General features: G+C 36.0%; 1 protein-coding gene across 1 annotated transcript; it reads left to right on the top strand.

The window, feature by feature from the left end:
* Positions 1 to 378: 378 nt before the first annotated feature.
* LOC134848657 (plasminogen-like) lies at positions 379 to 13,421 on the top strand. Its single transcript, XM_063866175.1, has 5 exons — positions 379 to 719; positions 5,408 to 5,498; positions 9,431 to 9,623; positions 12,433 to 12,585; positions 13,260 to 13,421. Exons 1-5 carry the CDS (start codon positions 494 to 496, stop codon positions 13,419 to 13,421), a joined length of 825 nt encoding a protein of 274 aa, XP_063722245.1. The 5' UTR covers positions 379 to 493.
* Positions 13,422 to 15,681: the final 2,260 nt, after the last annotated feature.

The raw sequence follows: 15,681 nt of genomic DNA, 5'->3' as shown, positions 1-15,681 counted from the left end.
TTGAGATTTTTAAATTATTTATTTGTTTATAAGGAAAAACTGTTCCCAAGAAAACACAAGGCATGGTAAGTGGACGCGTTTGGTTGATGATGAGGTTTGTCTATACATAACCCCATATGGTTCTTAGTTACGACTATGCTACCCCTCCCCCATGGTACATAGTAACGAATACTACCCTTCCTATATGGAATTGTTAAAGAATCCAAATAATTAAAGAGATCCAAATAAACTAAATATCAGCCACTCTGTACTTTGGTATTTTTCGGACTCGAATCAGGTCACGGTCATATACTGTAATTGTTTTTCGTGCCAAAGTACTTCTCAGTTTAAATAGAGGTTATTTACTCGCAATCATTATCTGTTCGCTATAAATTAAAATAAACGAAACGTAAATAGGTAAATAAGAACTGTTTGACAATATTTTACGTTGAGGTCACAAATTTACGACTCGATAGCTTGTCTATAAAACGTCTTCCTGTCTATAAAAAATCCAATGAGCGAGTTTTCAAAGTCTGAAATTTTTTTCCTGCTGGTGTTGTTCACTGCGTGTTTTCCGAGTGGAAATTTGTTTGTGAGCGGGATTGTGAACGGCATTCCGAGTGTCTCTCGGCTCTTCTTCGTTCGCGTTCGCAATGAAGCCATGGACCGAATGTGTGGAGGGGCCATAGTTGACCCTGAGTGGGTGATTACAGCTGGCCACTGTTTTGCATACACTGAGGGTGAGTTAAAACCTGGGTCGAGGTGCTCAAGTTAAATTTCAACTTTCTGTTCCAAAGTTAATGATAGTTCGACCGTTCTCGGCCGAAATCGAGTAGGTTTCAACTCTTTGCTCGTTTTAAAATTGTTTTGCTTCTCCACGCCATATGTTCAAGAGCAAAACGGCGTAACTTCTCGATTTGCAAAATCAAAACATAAATAATTGAAGATTTTTTTGACCGTGGGAATCATCACCACATTATCATTTCATTTTGAAAGCGAAAATTGGGATCAAGTTTACTTTCAACCGGAAGATTGAGAAAGTTTAAATCAAAAAACTGTTCCACTATCGAGAAAAACAAGATTAAATATTCTTTTGTTGGTCTTAATTCGATCAAATGAAGCGAATTAGCAGTAGCTTATTTTAACAATAGCTTATGTTAATAGATTAATACCTCCATTAGCCTATTTTAAGCTGTGAAAACCTAATTTTGTAATTTTAACTTTTTCTAGCGCTTTTTTGGAATTAAGAACCTCCAAAAACTGCAAAACAAAGAAATATTATTTTGAATTTTTTTTGTGTTTGTTTTTTCTAGTCATTTTTCAACAATTTGCATAATTTACTATGAATGTCAAATATCATCGTTTGTTATTGCAAATCAATTGGACACTGCTGCATCTAGCAGAATTGTAGAAAATGCCGACAACCGGATTCTCAACCAGTCACTGGACAAGGCTTTGCTTTTATTGAGACGCGAGAACGAATTAACGCTAACACGAGTTAAAGAGGCCAAGCTGCACTCATAATATTGTATCATCTCAATTGAAATTGAAAGTTTGTTTTTCAAATTTTCTCAGAAATTTCTCCGCTTTTAATGTTTTTTGACCATTGAAAATGGGGAAAGAACTTTGTATTCGGGTGTGTTTTAGTTTTTCTTCTTTTTTTTGTTCCGACCGTTGAAAATGGGAGAGAACTTTGTATTAAGCTTTTTAAGTCATTTTCTTTTTTTTTGTTTTCCACGCAAAAACATCTGCCACAAATAGTCATCGGACTGGGGTGATATATCATACTGCTGAAGCCTTCGCACTCTTGATTTGAACCAGTTTTTAAAATTTTAATGAAAATTTACCAGTGTCGAGAAAAACCGGTCTGAGATTTTTGATTTTGCATCTTAATTCGAGCGAATAAAACGAGCAAACAGTCTTATTTTAATTGATTAATAGCTTACAATAGCTTAATTTAAAATGTACAAAATTAGTTTTACTTGAGTAACGTTAGTTTACTCTGAGTGTTTTAGCTCTTTTTTGGAATCAAAACTAGAATACGAAAACTGCAAAACTTTTAAAATTTTCGAAATTTTTTTCGTTCTTCTGGTAATTTTTCTAGAAAAATTGTTTTTCAATTTGCTTATTTTACTTTGAATGTCGAATATGCCCAATCCCCACTTTTTTGTTCAGCTCCTTTTATCACACCACGTCGAAAGAAAAACGACAATAATTTGAAAAAACTCTGTTTTTTTCTTGATTCTATGGTCCGAACAATCTGTGCTGCTTGCACGGTAACCGGCTATTCTTGTTTTTTTCTTTTTGTTTTCCACGTAAAATCAGATACCACAAATAATCATCGAAATGGGTCGAAAGACAAATGACTTCAAAGCTTTTTCACTTGCGACCCGAACAGTTCTTAATTATTTTCAGGAAAACGTTTAAGTATAGAGGAAAACATGTTTTAAATCTTTGATTTCTGCTCTTAATTCGAGCAAATAAAACAAGCGATCAGCCTTAAAATGGCTGATTTTAATAGCTTATTAGCTGCAACATTGCTTTTTGAGTTTTTTTAAGCACTTTTCTGAGATCAAACTTTTCAAAAAATTCAGAAACTGCAGAAAAATAAATTTTGAACAAAAAAAACTAAAATTTTCTACAGTTTTACTGATTTTTTGTTTTTCTGGTCATTTTTCCAAAAAAAATTGTTTATTTGACCAATTTGTTTATTTTATTATGACTGCTGAACATGCCTAAGCCCTAGATTTTTGTTTTGATCCTTTTGTTACACCACGCAGAATATGACGCTAATTTGAAAAAAAATACTTGCACAGTAATCTGCTATCCCTTTTTATATTGTATAATTTGCTATTAACAAGGCATCGTGCGAGCAAACGCCAAGGTGGAGTTGCAAATTGTATCTGATATGATTTTGCTGACATTAATTTCAATCGATATTTTTTAGTTGACCTCTATACACCAAAAAACTCAAGTCATACAACTCCGTACAAATCGTCTGCAAAAAATGCTTGACACACATTTCGTATTTTATGGGAATTGCATCACTCGCAGTTTTGGGAATACTACAAAATTTTGAAATCAAAGTTTTCAAAAAAACGTTCCATCATTTTTTTGTCACCGAACTAGTTCTGTACTCATGCAAACGTTTATCAAAAAACTCTATGCCTACAAAATGAAATCATTTAAAAAAACGTCATCCAGATCTCCAGTTGTATTTGGTTTTGAGTTTGCAGTCATAATAAACTTAAAAATATGTTTATTGAAGCTAGGCCCTGAAGGCTTGTTAAAAATCAAACCAAGTTTTCAATCCGCGAGCAATAGTTTAAGGAAATTGGGTGACTTTTTTACAGGTACAGGTCAATTGCAAGAAATTGAATAATTTTATTTTATAACTGCTTCAAAGCAAATTTTCCTAATAGCATGATCTCATAATGCTTTTTCTTTGATCTTTCAATTGTTGCTCTGACTTATGGGTAGTAATTGTTAGCCAGGATCACTATTTTTGGAAGTACACAAAATTAATAAAATTGAAAGTAAGAAACAAAAATCTGCAATGTGATAGTACAGAAAAAACTTGGTATAAAAGCAAAGAGAAAAAGCTAGTTATAAAAGTCATAGTATGGGAGCATGCTGGTCATAGAACCTTGAAAGAACATGTACGAGAAATGTATAACTAGTTTTTTTTGTTAACTCAGTGTGACTGAACTTGATTTAATTCGTCACGTAGAATTACAAGTGGAGTTCTGAAAGAAGGATACAAGACACTGCAAGGGTTCTAATGGCAAGCCTCATTGTTCCGACTTTCGTAACGCAAGTAACGGAATATTTGCACTCGGGGTGGTTTTTTTCAGACAAACTTCGACTTTTTATGTAGATTGACAGCTTGACGAAATTTTTTATTCAATCAAAAGTTATTGATGTCTTGAGCTTAAACTTGAGCTTAAAATTATGGGAATTTAAATCTTGCCATTTTCGCCAATTTGGGACAAATTAACGCGCGGTTTATTTCGCGCTGTTACCGCGCAAGCGGAGATTTAATGTGTCTTATAAATCGTTCAAAATTGGTTCAAGGAAGTTTATTTGCCATAAATGACTTGTTACTAACTGTTTATGGCGTAAGGGGGGAAAAAGTATCAATTTTTTTAAATCATTATATTTTATTACATAAAATATTTTCATATTATTACCGCTCCATATACCTTAAAAAGGCAGTCAGAAAGTTCAGGGCTTCGCCCTGATACGAGCAGTCTTGTTCAGTTTGTAGTTTCGGCGTCTCTTACGGCTTTGAAAAGGTTCTCGTATAAGGCCAGTTAAGTTAATTAAGTATGACAAAAAAAGCTTGAAAACGACCGAGCGCTTTCCATTTCTATTCCAATTTGTTGTATATGCGCATTGCACTTAATTTTGCTCATAATATTGCCGCATTGTACTTAATTTTTCTTTGAAAACTCCCATTTTGCTTTTTTTTGGACCTGATTTGAATCTAGTCTGACCCTGATTCGACTCGTGTTCGAACCTGATTCGACTCTAATTCGACCCTGATTCGACTCCAGTTTGACACCCTAGTTCGACCATCAGACCGAAATCAGGTGAGTATTTTCGGTCTGGAAAAGTTCGCTGTTCGACCGAATTCGGTCTGATCATAGTTCGACCCGAATTTTTAAGCTGCTTGAAACTTTATGATGCGCGACTCAAATTGTGACTTGCGAGAGCCATGTTGCGACTTATGCTTCGCGCGACCCAAGTTGAGACTTTGCGCGACTCATATTGCGACTTTGCTCTACCCATGTTGCGGCTTTGCGCGACTCATGTTGCGACTTTGCGCGACTCATGTTGCGATTTTGAGCGACTCATGTTGTGACTTTGCGTGACCCATGTTGCGACTCTGTGCGACCCATGTTGCGACTTTGCGCGACCAAAATTAGCTATGTTGTGAACTTGCGCGACACGTGTTGCGAGTTTGCGCGTCCCATGTTGCGACTCTGTGCGACCCATATTGCGACTTCGCGCGACCCAAATTAGCTATAATGTGACTTTGCGCGACCCATGTTGCGACTTTGTGCGTCCCATGTTGCGACTTTGCGCGACCAAAATTAGCTATGTTGTGAACTTGCGCGACACGTGTTGCGAGTTTGCGCGTCCCATGTTGCGACTCTGTGCGACCCATATTGCGACTTCGCGCGACCCAAATTAGCTATAATGTGACTTTGCGCGACCCATGTTGCGACTTTGTGCGACTCAAGCCTCTTGCGGGATGATGGAATTTCGGTCGCAGGAAGTCCGTTTCGGCGACCCATTTCGGTTGCAACATGAGTCGCGGACCTCGGCCCGGGTAATAGCAATTGTGGTTCAGCAATTGAGGGGCATTCTGTAGGCCTTAAACATACTGTTCATTTTCGTGCGTTTATTGTCCAATCTACTTCAGTTTCGGACATCATAGTGGAGGTTGGGGACTTCGCGGAGGAAGACAATGTTAAGGACATACACTATGTGCGCAACTGGATCCCAGCAGAAGGGTAAGTTCAACTCCATGCCTTTTCTATGTCATCCGAGTCCAGATGCTCTGTTTTCGTTATCGACTTTGAAAATCGAGCCAAGCATCAGTGCTCGGCTTAAGACCGTGACTCGAAGCAGGGCCGAGCGCTGATATAGCACATTGCTATCATTTTGACTCGCGTATACTTTCGGCAACATCCCCTCATCATTGATCCACTACTAAATTTATCACAGGGAAGACTTGAAAACAATTTTTTGGTCCCAATTTTTGAAGATAAAGCCGAATATTTTTTGCTTGGGTTGGTTAGAATACCAGGCCAAACTGTGCACTGGATGGGCGCACAATGTTGTGTCTGTATGTTCCTGGATTCCAGAGACAAGTCTTTAAAGATGTTGAAATTTTGTCGGAGCGATCAAAGAGATTGAAAGAACAAAGGGAGCGTCCTTGCTGCGGAATCAGCTTACAATTCACAAAATTAACAAATTGGCCTCGTAATGTTTTTTTATTCAGTCAACTTTCAACTTTTTAAACAAGATTTTTGACGGAGTTTTTCATGCCATCTGAAAAAAAATTTGTCTGGAGCTCAAATTCAAAAAGAATCACCTCTAAGGTATAATTATTTGAAATTGGGCCTACTTTGACGATTATAATTCAAAATGAGATAAACTACGCGCGATATATTTGATGCTATCAAAACAAAAGCAGTAAAAAATAAACTTCCAAATTGAACTCAGGTAGGCAACTTGCTTTTAATAATGCGTTACTACCCGCAAAATATATCCCTTGGTACTTTAAATAGCTTGTCAAAACGCAAAACTCTCATTTTATTAGGAAATTTCAAAAAAAGTTATTAACCAAACAGTTTGTGAACGGTATTAGAGGGCAGCCAAAACATTGAAAGCTCTGCCTCGAAAAACGAGCAGTGTTATTTATTTTGCTAATCAACAATTTGACGAAAACTTTTATTGGTCAAGAACAACAACCTCTAGAGTTACAAGCTTCATAAAAAATCGATTAATACAAAGCTACAAGTTTCAAGGCAAAGGCCATTTTTACTTCAAAGTAACTTACAAAGCTTTCAAAATTTTTTTTGAAAAATTATATACTCCTAATTGAAAATTTTTTGGAATCTTGTTCATAGCGCTCAAAATAAAGTACATAGTGATGACTTTAGCCTCGATTGGGCAATAAGATTGCTCGTATATCATGGCAAATTCCAGATTGATCCGGCTGCCTCTTAATTTGTATCAAACAGTTGTTGCAAAAAAATATATATTTTAAAAAAACCAGAAAAGTCCAGCGTGATAATTTGAGTAGTACGAACTAAAGACGACCGATTGCTTTGACTTAAATCAGTTTGGAACGCTTTTGTTCTGCGTGATAACTCACCACACATAATTAAATCGAATTACGATTTTAGCATCATAAATGAAATTTCCACAACCCGCATAAACTAGCTCAGAGCACGGCTAATTTGGCTATTTTTGAAACCCAAAAACTTCAAAAGTTAATCACAGTCAAAAAATTGTTTTACGTTTGTACTCAGGGAGCCGATCAACATGGCGAATTAATTATCACAAATTGACTAAATTGGCTGAAAGCTTCTAAATTTGCGAAAAACTATCACAGATTAAATATCCCTAAATATTGGGCTCAAAACATCCATTCTTTTGAAATGTCTTAAAAACAGTCTAGAAAAAGGCTCATTAGAATTCAAAGTTTTTCCGAAGGAAAAGACACTGCCCACAAAGATTCCGTCATTTTACTTCAAACTCAGAACAGTAAACTGATTAAGCAATGTCCAGAAATCAAAACGCAATGTCAAGCGGGTGACAAATTTGGTATTTTAAATTTTCATTGGACCAAAACAAGTACAAACGAATAACGTAACAAGACTGCTCGTATCAGGTCAAAGCCCTGAATTTCCGAGTGCCCATTAATTGGTCTAGAATTGTTTTTTGTATACAAAATATTGACAAACTACAAATTTTAGGCTGATAATATCAAAGTGTCAAAATTTGAGCTCTTTACAGAATTAATAAGACCAATTAGGTTGCCCTAATTCATTATGGACCGATTGTGAGTGCAGATAATTTTTGAAAACTCTGCACTGTTTTGAAAACTAAAAGTTTGTCATAATTCATTTGCCATAATCAGCGGCTAAAATGGAATTGATTGATTTGACAAAGAAGAATATAACAATCCGTTTGAATCGATTATAATCGATTATTTTTGAATTTTTAGGAGACTGTCAATGAAAACTTAGTATAATCAATTTTTATCCATGAAACTCCAGTGCGGGTAATAGTGTAAAGTGTATTGGAATACATCGAAGAGACAATGAAATCGATTAACAAATATGACAGGACTCCTATCAAAAACAAAAGCACAGAAGCCATAGAAATTACCACTACAAAGAGATGTTTTGATCTAACTTTTGAGAAATCAGGAGCCTCTTCTTGGCTATCAAATTTGCCATTTGCCGAGCATGGATTCAATTTGAAGAGAGCTGTTTTTAGAGGCGCAATGACCTGGACCTTAGAAGACGTACCAGAATTCTGTGTCTAAGGAAACGACTGTCAACAGAATTTGACGGTTTATCCACAAAGGAAAGGACCATCACACGAGCTCCTCAGCTTTTCCCGGAGAACCGCTGTTGTGCCTTGTTTTAAGATCTACATGCAATTTTTTTTGATTATTTTCCTGGGCCTCACCCTCATCCAAAGAACACGGATCCAAACATCCGACCTTTCGATTGAGAGGCGGAGACGTAACCACTTCACCAGCGCTCCCCAGATCATGCTCTTAGCAGTAAAGTTGTCGCCACAAGGACCTAGAGATTCCTTATCCGATACTCCGAAAGCAGTATCAATGTTTGCATCAATTTGTATCAATTTTGTATCAGTGTGTGCGTTGGAGGGCCTCCTGGGAGTAAAAGCCAAGGCGGTCTTGAGCTGAAGATCCACCGTATGAAGCTAGACTGGGTATATCAAAAATAGGCGCCAGGGGGTCAGAACTGCGGTGGTGAGGCGACATGCTTGAAAGAGCTTTTCGCTACAAAGAGATTAGTTATAGATCGTCCATTCTCCTCCTTGTTTTTCTCATGCATCGATGTGATAAGAAAAGGAAAGCCTTGATAAAATTTTCTTTAAGCAAATTGTGTCAAATTTGAAGCATTAAATTTTGTGATGTGTCCAGTACAAAATAGGTTTTGTTCTTCTTCATTTTGACATACTGAGTGTTCGTGGTTTGTAGATAAGGTTATCACCACTTTTTGGCGCTTTTTTGGGGAACATATCATATCTCACTGTACAAATGGCTTATGGAAATTCAAGTCATTAACCAAATTTATATATGAGAGGAAGCAAATGAAAATCATCAAATTTAGTCTTAATGAAATTAATCAGAAACTCTTGAAAAGGAAGAATCTTGCGAATAACAGTATTTTTATTGGATCTAATTTAGATTAATTATGAAGTATAATGCTAATAAGTCATGAGAAGTTTGAGAAGAAGTTCTCGACAGCAGGTGTTATTTTGATTATTTTTCATCATAGCTAAAAAAATATCTCGACCACAAATACGTTTATTTGCGGTACCTGATTTGCAGCGCAAAAAATACACGAAGCTAATTTTCCACTCCATTTTTACAAGTTTGCAAAACATCTTGCTAAAAATACTGAGAAATAAAAAAAGGACTTTGTAAAAACATACATAAAGTCTATATCAACACTTATCAGAGACGTTTTAAGGGGCAGTTTTCTTAATTGGTTGAGCTCGCACATCTTCCTTCCTACTAAAAACTGTAGTGGACTCTGAATTCGCTCATCTATTATAAAGTTGTGGTCAATTGTAACTTATCCGTCTTCCTAAGTCAAAAAGAGTCCAATAGCAAATAAAGCATTGTGCCATCGCATTTCACTATTTTCATGTTTTTTAAATGATGATTTAGGTTTCTGTTGACATTGGCTCCTTTAAATGACATCATTCTTCTGAGACTTACAAGGCCAATCTCCCACCCAGACTCGGAAGTGATCCCCATATGTGACCACAGTCCAGATGTGTCTCAGAAGACCCTGCTCGGATCCTGTGGCATGGGAATGACTTCCGCCACCAACAGCACCTCATTCCCAGCGAGACTTCAGGTGTGCATAACCATCATTTTGCACCTTCAAACATAATAAACAAGGCTGCTCGTTTTTTGGTTGAACAAAGGATGAAGTGAGAATAACAAGGCTGCTCGTTTTTTGGTTGAGGAAAGGATGAAATAAGAATAACAAGGCTGCACGTTTTTTGGTTGAACAAAGGATTAAATAATAAAAAAAAGAAAAAAAGTTTGTTTTTGTTCCGACTTTCGATACGAAAGTAACGGAATATTTGTGCTCGGGGTGGGTTTTTTTTTCTTCAGACAAATTTCGACTCTTTAACTAGCCATTTTTGACGGATTTTTTTATATCATTGGAAAGGTATTGTTGTCCTGAGCTCAAATTTGAAAAGATATTTTACCTGTGATCATTTTTCGTAAAGTTACGGGGGTTTAAAGATTGCCATTTTGGCCAATTTGGGACAATTAACGCGCGATATATTTCGCGCTATTAACGCGTAAGCGGAGAGTTAATCCGTCTTAGAAATTGTTCCAAATTAGTTAAAAGAAGCTTATTTGCCATAATTGGTTTGTTACAAGGAGCGAAATCTATCCTTTTTTACTTTATATGGCGTGTAGGGGGATGATTTTCATTTAAAAAATTTCACATTTTAGAAAAAAAAAATTTCTTTTGTTTTATTTCATTGAATTTTTTAATGTTATTACTGCTCCATAAACCTTAAAAGGCAGTCGGAACATTCAGGGCTTCGCCCTGATACGAGCAGTCTTGTTTCATTTTTTCCTCAATTTGATCCCCCACGCGCTAAAGTGAAGTACAAGGGTATGTATTTAGCGTCCTTTATCATAACAGTAAGATCGAATGATTTTGCTTCAATTCTAATTGAAACGATTTCATCCGCTCTTTACGCGTGTCATAGGAACGCAACATTTCGCGCGTTGCTTTTCCCAAATTGGCCAAACTTACCATTTTCAAGCCCCCATACTACTATATAGGAAAAAGATCACAGTTTATTTTTTTTACTTTTGAGCTCCAGACAACAATATATTTTAGATGGTGTACATAATATTTCTTTAACTACGTTCAAGCAAAAAGTCAAAAAATTGACTATTAAAAAACGATTCCAAGCAAAAAGATTATCTTTTTTCTTCGAAAGTAGGAACAATAGTTAATATTGCACGCGTTTCAAAAGCTACTAAGAAGAGAGTAACAATAAAAACCCCCACCGACAAAGTATTTTCATGTGCTCGCCATCTGCGTTCAGAAACGGATTCAATGATGACTGCTTGTTTTTTTAGCTGTCCGGTGAGTTGATTGTCTCATATATATATAGATAAAATTATGTCGTCTATTTTTTTCAAATTGGCAATACTTTTCCGATTGTTAGATTATCTGGGAGTCATCGTTTTTTCATTAAAGCGGGTATTTTGTCCAGTGTAAGCGAAAGTTTGCTTAATACATAGTTACTCTGTCCAAAAAGATCCTGTGAACATTTATCTTTAAAGTTAATTTAAACGTTTTCTTTTGAGTCACTTTCAAGAAAAGCTGCTGTTTTGCTGACTTCTTTAATGTTCTAATATTAATTTCAAAATTTATATCTGTAGATAGTTCTTTCTCTATCTAATAAAAAATAATTTAAAAGTTGTGCACTCGGCCTTTCTGTATTTGCGTTTCTCCAATTTCTGCAAACCATTCATTAAAAACCGTTAAAAATATTTTAGGATTATGTTTGCCTTGAGATTTTAATTGATTTCCATGCTATCCAAATTTTGCTTTTCTTAATAATTTCTATAAATTTTTGACCTGGTTCTCATACATGGCTCTGTTTCCAGTAAATAGCCAAAAATAGACAAAAAATTGCATGTAAATTTTAACCAGGGCACAACAGCGGTTCTCCGTGAAGATCTGAACAGCTCATGTGTTGCTACTTTCCTTTGTGGATAAATTGTCTTAACTCAGTAGTTGGGAATTTCTTGTAATTTTTGCATAGCCGATGCTCTTTATTGCAAAAACTTCTTATTGTCCTGACTTTCGTAACGAAAGTGACGGAATATTTGTGCTCGGGGTGGGTATTTTCTTCAGACAAATTTCGACTTTTGAATTAACCATTTTTGACGGAATTTTTCTAAATCATTCACAAGCTATTATTGTCTTGAGCTTAAATTTGAAAAGATATTTCACTTGTGATTTTTTGTTTGCAAAGTTATGGGGGTTTAAATATTGCCATTTTGGGCAATTTGGGACAATTAATGCGCGATTTATTTCGCGCTATTAAAGCGTACGCGGAGATTTAATCCGCCTTAAAAACCGTTCTTAATTGGTTAAAGGAAGCTTATATGCCATAACTGGTTTGTTAATAGAAGCAAAATCTATCACTTTGTACTTTAAATGGCATCAAGGGGAATAATTTTTACAAAAAAAAAACTTAATTTTTTTTTAATTACTAATTTATTTTTTATTAGATTTAATTTGTTTTATGCTCAATTTAAAAGGCAGTCGGAACATTCAGGGCTTCGCCCTGATAAGAGCAGTCTTGTTTTATTTGAGATCCATGCGTGCTTTCATTTTAGTAGGGTCTTTGTCGGAAAAAATTGATCAGTTAAAGAGTGAATGAATTTGTTTAAAAGTAGAAACAATTCAATAATGTTACATGAAATTAAAGCATCCCAATAATTACCGATTTTTTGTTTAAGCTCAAAATTCATTTTTTTAAAAAAAACAACATTGTTTTTCAGTACTTTGAATATTTGAATCTTTGAATATTTCCTGTTTTCAATCTTTATTCTCCTCAAATTAACAAAAAATGCGAGTCGATAATTGATTTAAAGTTATTATTGTTGTCGTGTTTCAGGAGGTGTTTTTCTTCGAATCACTCTACCAGATTTTACCCAATAGAGTTAAGCCCCCACAGAGGTGCAGAGAAGACAACATTTGCACCCGCCCCCTCTTCGGTGACTCATCAGTGTGTCACGGCGACAGTGGGGGGCCTCTTTACACGTTCAAGGCACAATTTATGATTATTAACTCATATACAGACATAGATCAACCGCAATAATACACTTTGGCATTTGAGTCCACTTCAATAAGTAATTTTTATTTCATTCATGGTACGAGAAAAGAAGGACAGTTTTTTTCACGTGAGTTTTTCCGCATTTCTCAGTCAACCAATTTGAATCTGCAATCTTTTCATTTCGAAACATTTTTCTTGAATACATTCAGTTCAGGCACGTACCAATGATTTTCTCGAAGAAGGAGGTGATGGAAAAAACATTATGACAACAAAGACACTATTTTGACAACAATTTGTGCGCCGTAAGTATTTTTTGAAGAAAAAAAAATAGGCCAAAAATTACGTTTTAGGGTATTTTGTGGAATTGTTTGACCTATCGCTTTTAGTAACTTCAAGGCATTTTTAGAAATTTTTTTGATTTTCGATCAAAAATGGATGTCTTAAAATGGTGCAAAAGGGGACTCTTTAGAGTGTCAAGGGGTCGAATCTTTGAGGGGGGGGGGGGTTCCCTTCCAAAACCTATTACTACTCAGAGAGCTTGGGAGAAAATTAGAAGAATATGATAAACACAAACTCCAAAGGGTAGTGCAATTTTTGATTTATTGAATAAATCATCAAACAAGATTTGAATTGAAATGAGTTGATTTAAAATGATTGCGGCCGAATAGTGCAACAGTAACAAACCAGAGTGTCTCTATGGCATCGGGAGTTACACCAGACGGATGCCAGACATGGTCACTCCAGGGACACATTGCAATGCTGGCAGCTACTTCGCCAGACTGCCACACCACAAACACTGGATAGTAAAAACTATTCTATTGAACTTGTGATTTTCATTCTATTTAAACTTTGCTGAATGAGTCTTATAAGTTTCCAAATTTTTGCCAAAGCTGTCAAATAGCTGCCAAAATTTATATTTTTGCAATGTTTTACTAGCGTCTAAATGGGCATTTTTTTAGTATACTTGAATTTTGAACCCCAACGTTTCTTTTAGTACAAGTGGTTTGAATACTGAACCTCAAACAGAGAAAAGTTACCTCTCTTCTCCTGCATTCTTCGCTTTAATTTTCTGTAAGATCTGTTTGATGAACTTCATAATTTGCTAAATTATTGTTAAAACTGCCAGATTGCAGAAAAAAATTACATTTAAAAACTTTTTCAGAAGATTTTCAAATTGACGCTTTTTCTTAGTATTAATGAGTCTTGAGTAGTTTAATCTAATCGAACTTTGTGAGACGTGAACATTCTCTTGCAGACGTTAATTTTCAAATGACAATGTCAAATGGGCGGCGAAGTAACGCACTGTCGTTTTTTGCCTTCGATGGATGAGGGGGCGGTACTTTTGTACTGCACTTTCCCTAGACCTGGCTCTACTGCAGCGCCCTAGACCTGGCTCTAGACCTGGCTTTTTGGCTGCAGCGCCTTTGTTAAATAATCTTTGTTATCAGCTTCAAATGAATCAATTTAATTTTGTTCAAAAAGTCAAGTCAATGATTCCCAAAGCGTGAGAATGCGAAAAATCCATGGTCATGAAAATGTGGGATTTTTATCTAAGATTGTCCAAAATTGGTTTTTACTTAATGCGACCTTGGTATAGGATCGAGGCCGGTGAATTACCGTTTCATGCGGCCAAGTGGCCTGATTCCATGGATGGTCCATTGTTCCAGTTGAGTTAGGACCGATGTGGTTAACTCATAGAGTAATTTCGGATAGGATACACCGTCTGCTCGTCACGCTATCTTATTTTCGGCCGGATAGATTCGTGCAACTTCTTAGTCTAATACCGATCCTAATCTTACTCTTATACTTATCTAGTCTCAGGTTGTTTAACTAGTCTCTGCTAGGCTCAATAGATCTAGGGTATACTGGTTTATTGCGGCTGCTGAAGTTCTCGGGAGAGTCCAACTAATTTCTAAGTTAAATTCAAATCTCTCTGGTGCTGAAATTACAAGTAATTTCAGCACTTACAAATAAGTGGATTGTTAGTCAGATGGATCATGATTGGTTAATATTAAATACTTTACATTGGTAAAATATCTAATTTATCCAATCATAAAATGTAGTTTAGATCAGGTTCCACCCATCCGGGTTTTACAGAGTTTTTTAGAATAGTTTTTCTGCAATTTGAAGGATGGATGATGGACGTTGGTATTTGGCGAACATCATATTTCTTTTCCTGTTTCCCTTGTTAGAGAAGTTCCAGGACGCTGTAATTAGGGACATCAAGCGTTGTGTCTTCTTGTGACAACGACTGTGTTTCCGCAACAAACTCAAATCTGATTTCAGAATGGTTGGCTATGTCAGGTTTTTCTGTTTCATGTAGAGAACTTCTTGTGTTTGACCTTGTCTGGGAATGGCGTGGAGATTGTGCATGGAGGGGATTCCTGGTTACTCGGATCTGTACGTATACTTGAACATCGAGGTGGTCATTGGTCTAGTTCAATGAAGTCCTTTTCTGCGAAGTCAAGTCGTACTCTAAATCCTTTGAGTTGTGATTGTGAGCGGCATATCGATTGTGGTTGGCCATTCTTTTTCGAGTGTAGTGGGGTCGTTTTGTCTTTGGATGTTCGTCCTTGGTGTTGTATGCTGATCTATATATTGCATAATATAATTTACATTTTATAAAACTTTTATTAGTTTAATGTTTTTTAATTATGAATTTGGTTCGTTGTTTTCACAAAAGCTTTTTGTTTTAGTTCAGTTATTTTGAAGAGTTACTCACCCTTGAGTAGCTCTTATTAAAAATAGGAGTGTGGTCACAAAGCGTGGATGTAGCACGGTGTGTTAGGCCGGCTATAGACCATGCTCAGGACGTCCTCTTCTGGTGGGTTAGGCCAGGAGTGGGAGTATGATTGCATGCGGTGTTTGTGAGAGGTCCTGTTATGTGACAACGTTTTATAATGTTTGTTGTGGTTTTTCTTATGTTTTGTTGGTTGTGTCCTTTTTTCAAAAATCAAATTGTTTGTGGTATGGGTTTGTCTTTCGACTTTTTTGTGTTTTATTATTTCTTTCTTAGACTTTATAATAGTCTTCAAAAGAATAAATTATCCAGTTTTAAACTGGGTTAATCCGGTTTGGGTACCGTTGGTT

The sequence above is a fragment of the Symsagittifera roscoffensis genome, chromosome 6 (genome assembly GCF_963678635.1).
Source record: "Symsagittifera roscoffensis chromosome 6, txSymRosc1.1, whole genome shotgun sequence".
In the NCBI taxonomy this organism is placed as follows: Eukaryota; Metazoa; Xenacoelomorpha; order Acoela; family Convolutidae; genus Symsagittifera; species Symsagittifera roscoffensis.
This window is presented reverse-complemented; position numbering and strand designations above follow the sequence as displayed.

What these genes read in the sequence shown, in the direction of transcription:
- LOC134848657 (XM_063866175.1), top strand. Translation starts at nt 494, where the DNA reads ATGAGCGAGTTTTCAAAGTCTGAAATTTTTTTCCTGCTGGTGTTGTTC. An exon ending in AACTGGATCCCAGCAGAAGG is followed by an intron (nt 5,499 to 9,430) that starts GTAAGTTCAACT and finishes ATGATGATTTAG; the next exon opens with GTTTCTGTTGACATTGGCTC. An exon ending in CATTCCCAGCGAGACTTCAG is followed by an intron (nt 9,624 to 12,432) that starts GTGTGCATAACC and finishes GTCGTGTTTCAG; the next exon opens with GAGGTGTTTTTCTTCGAATC.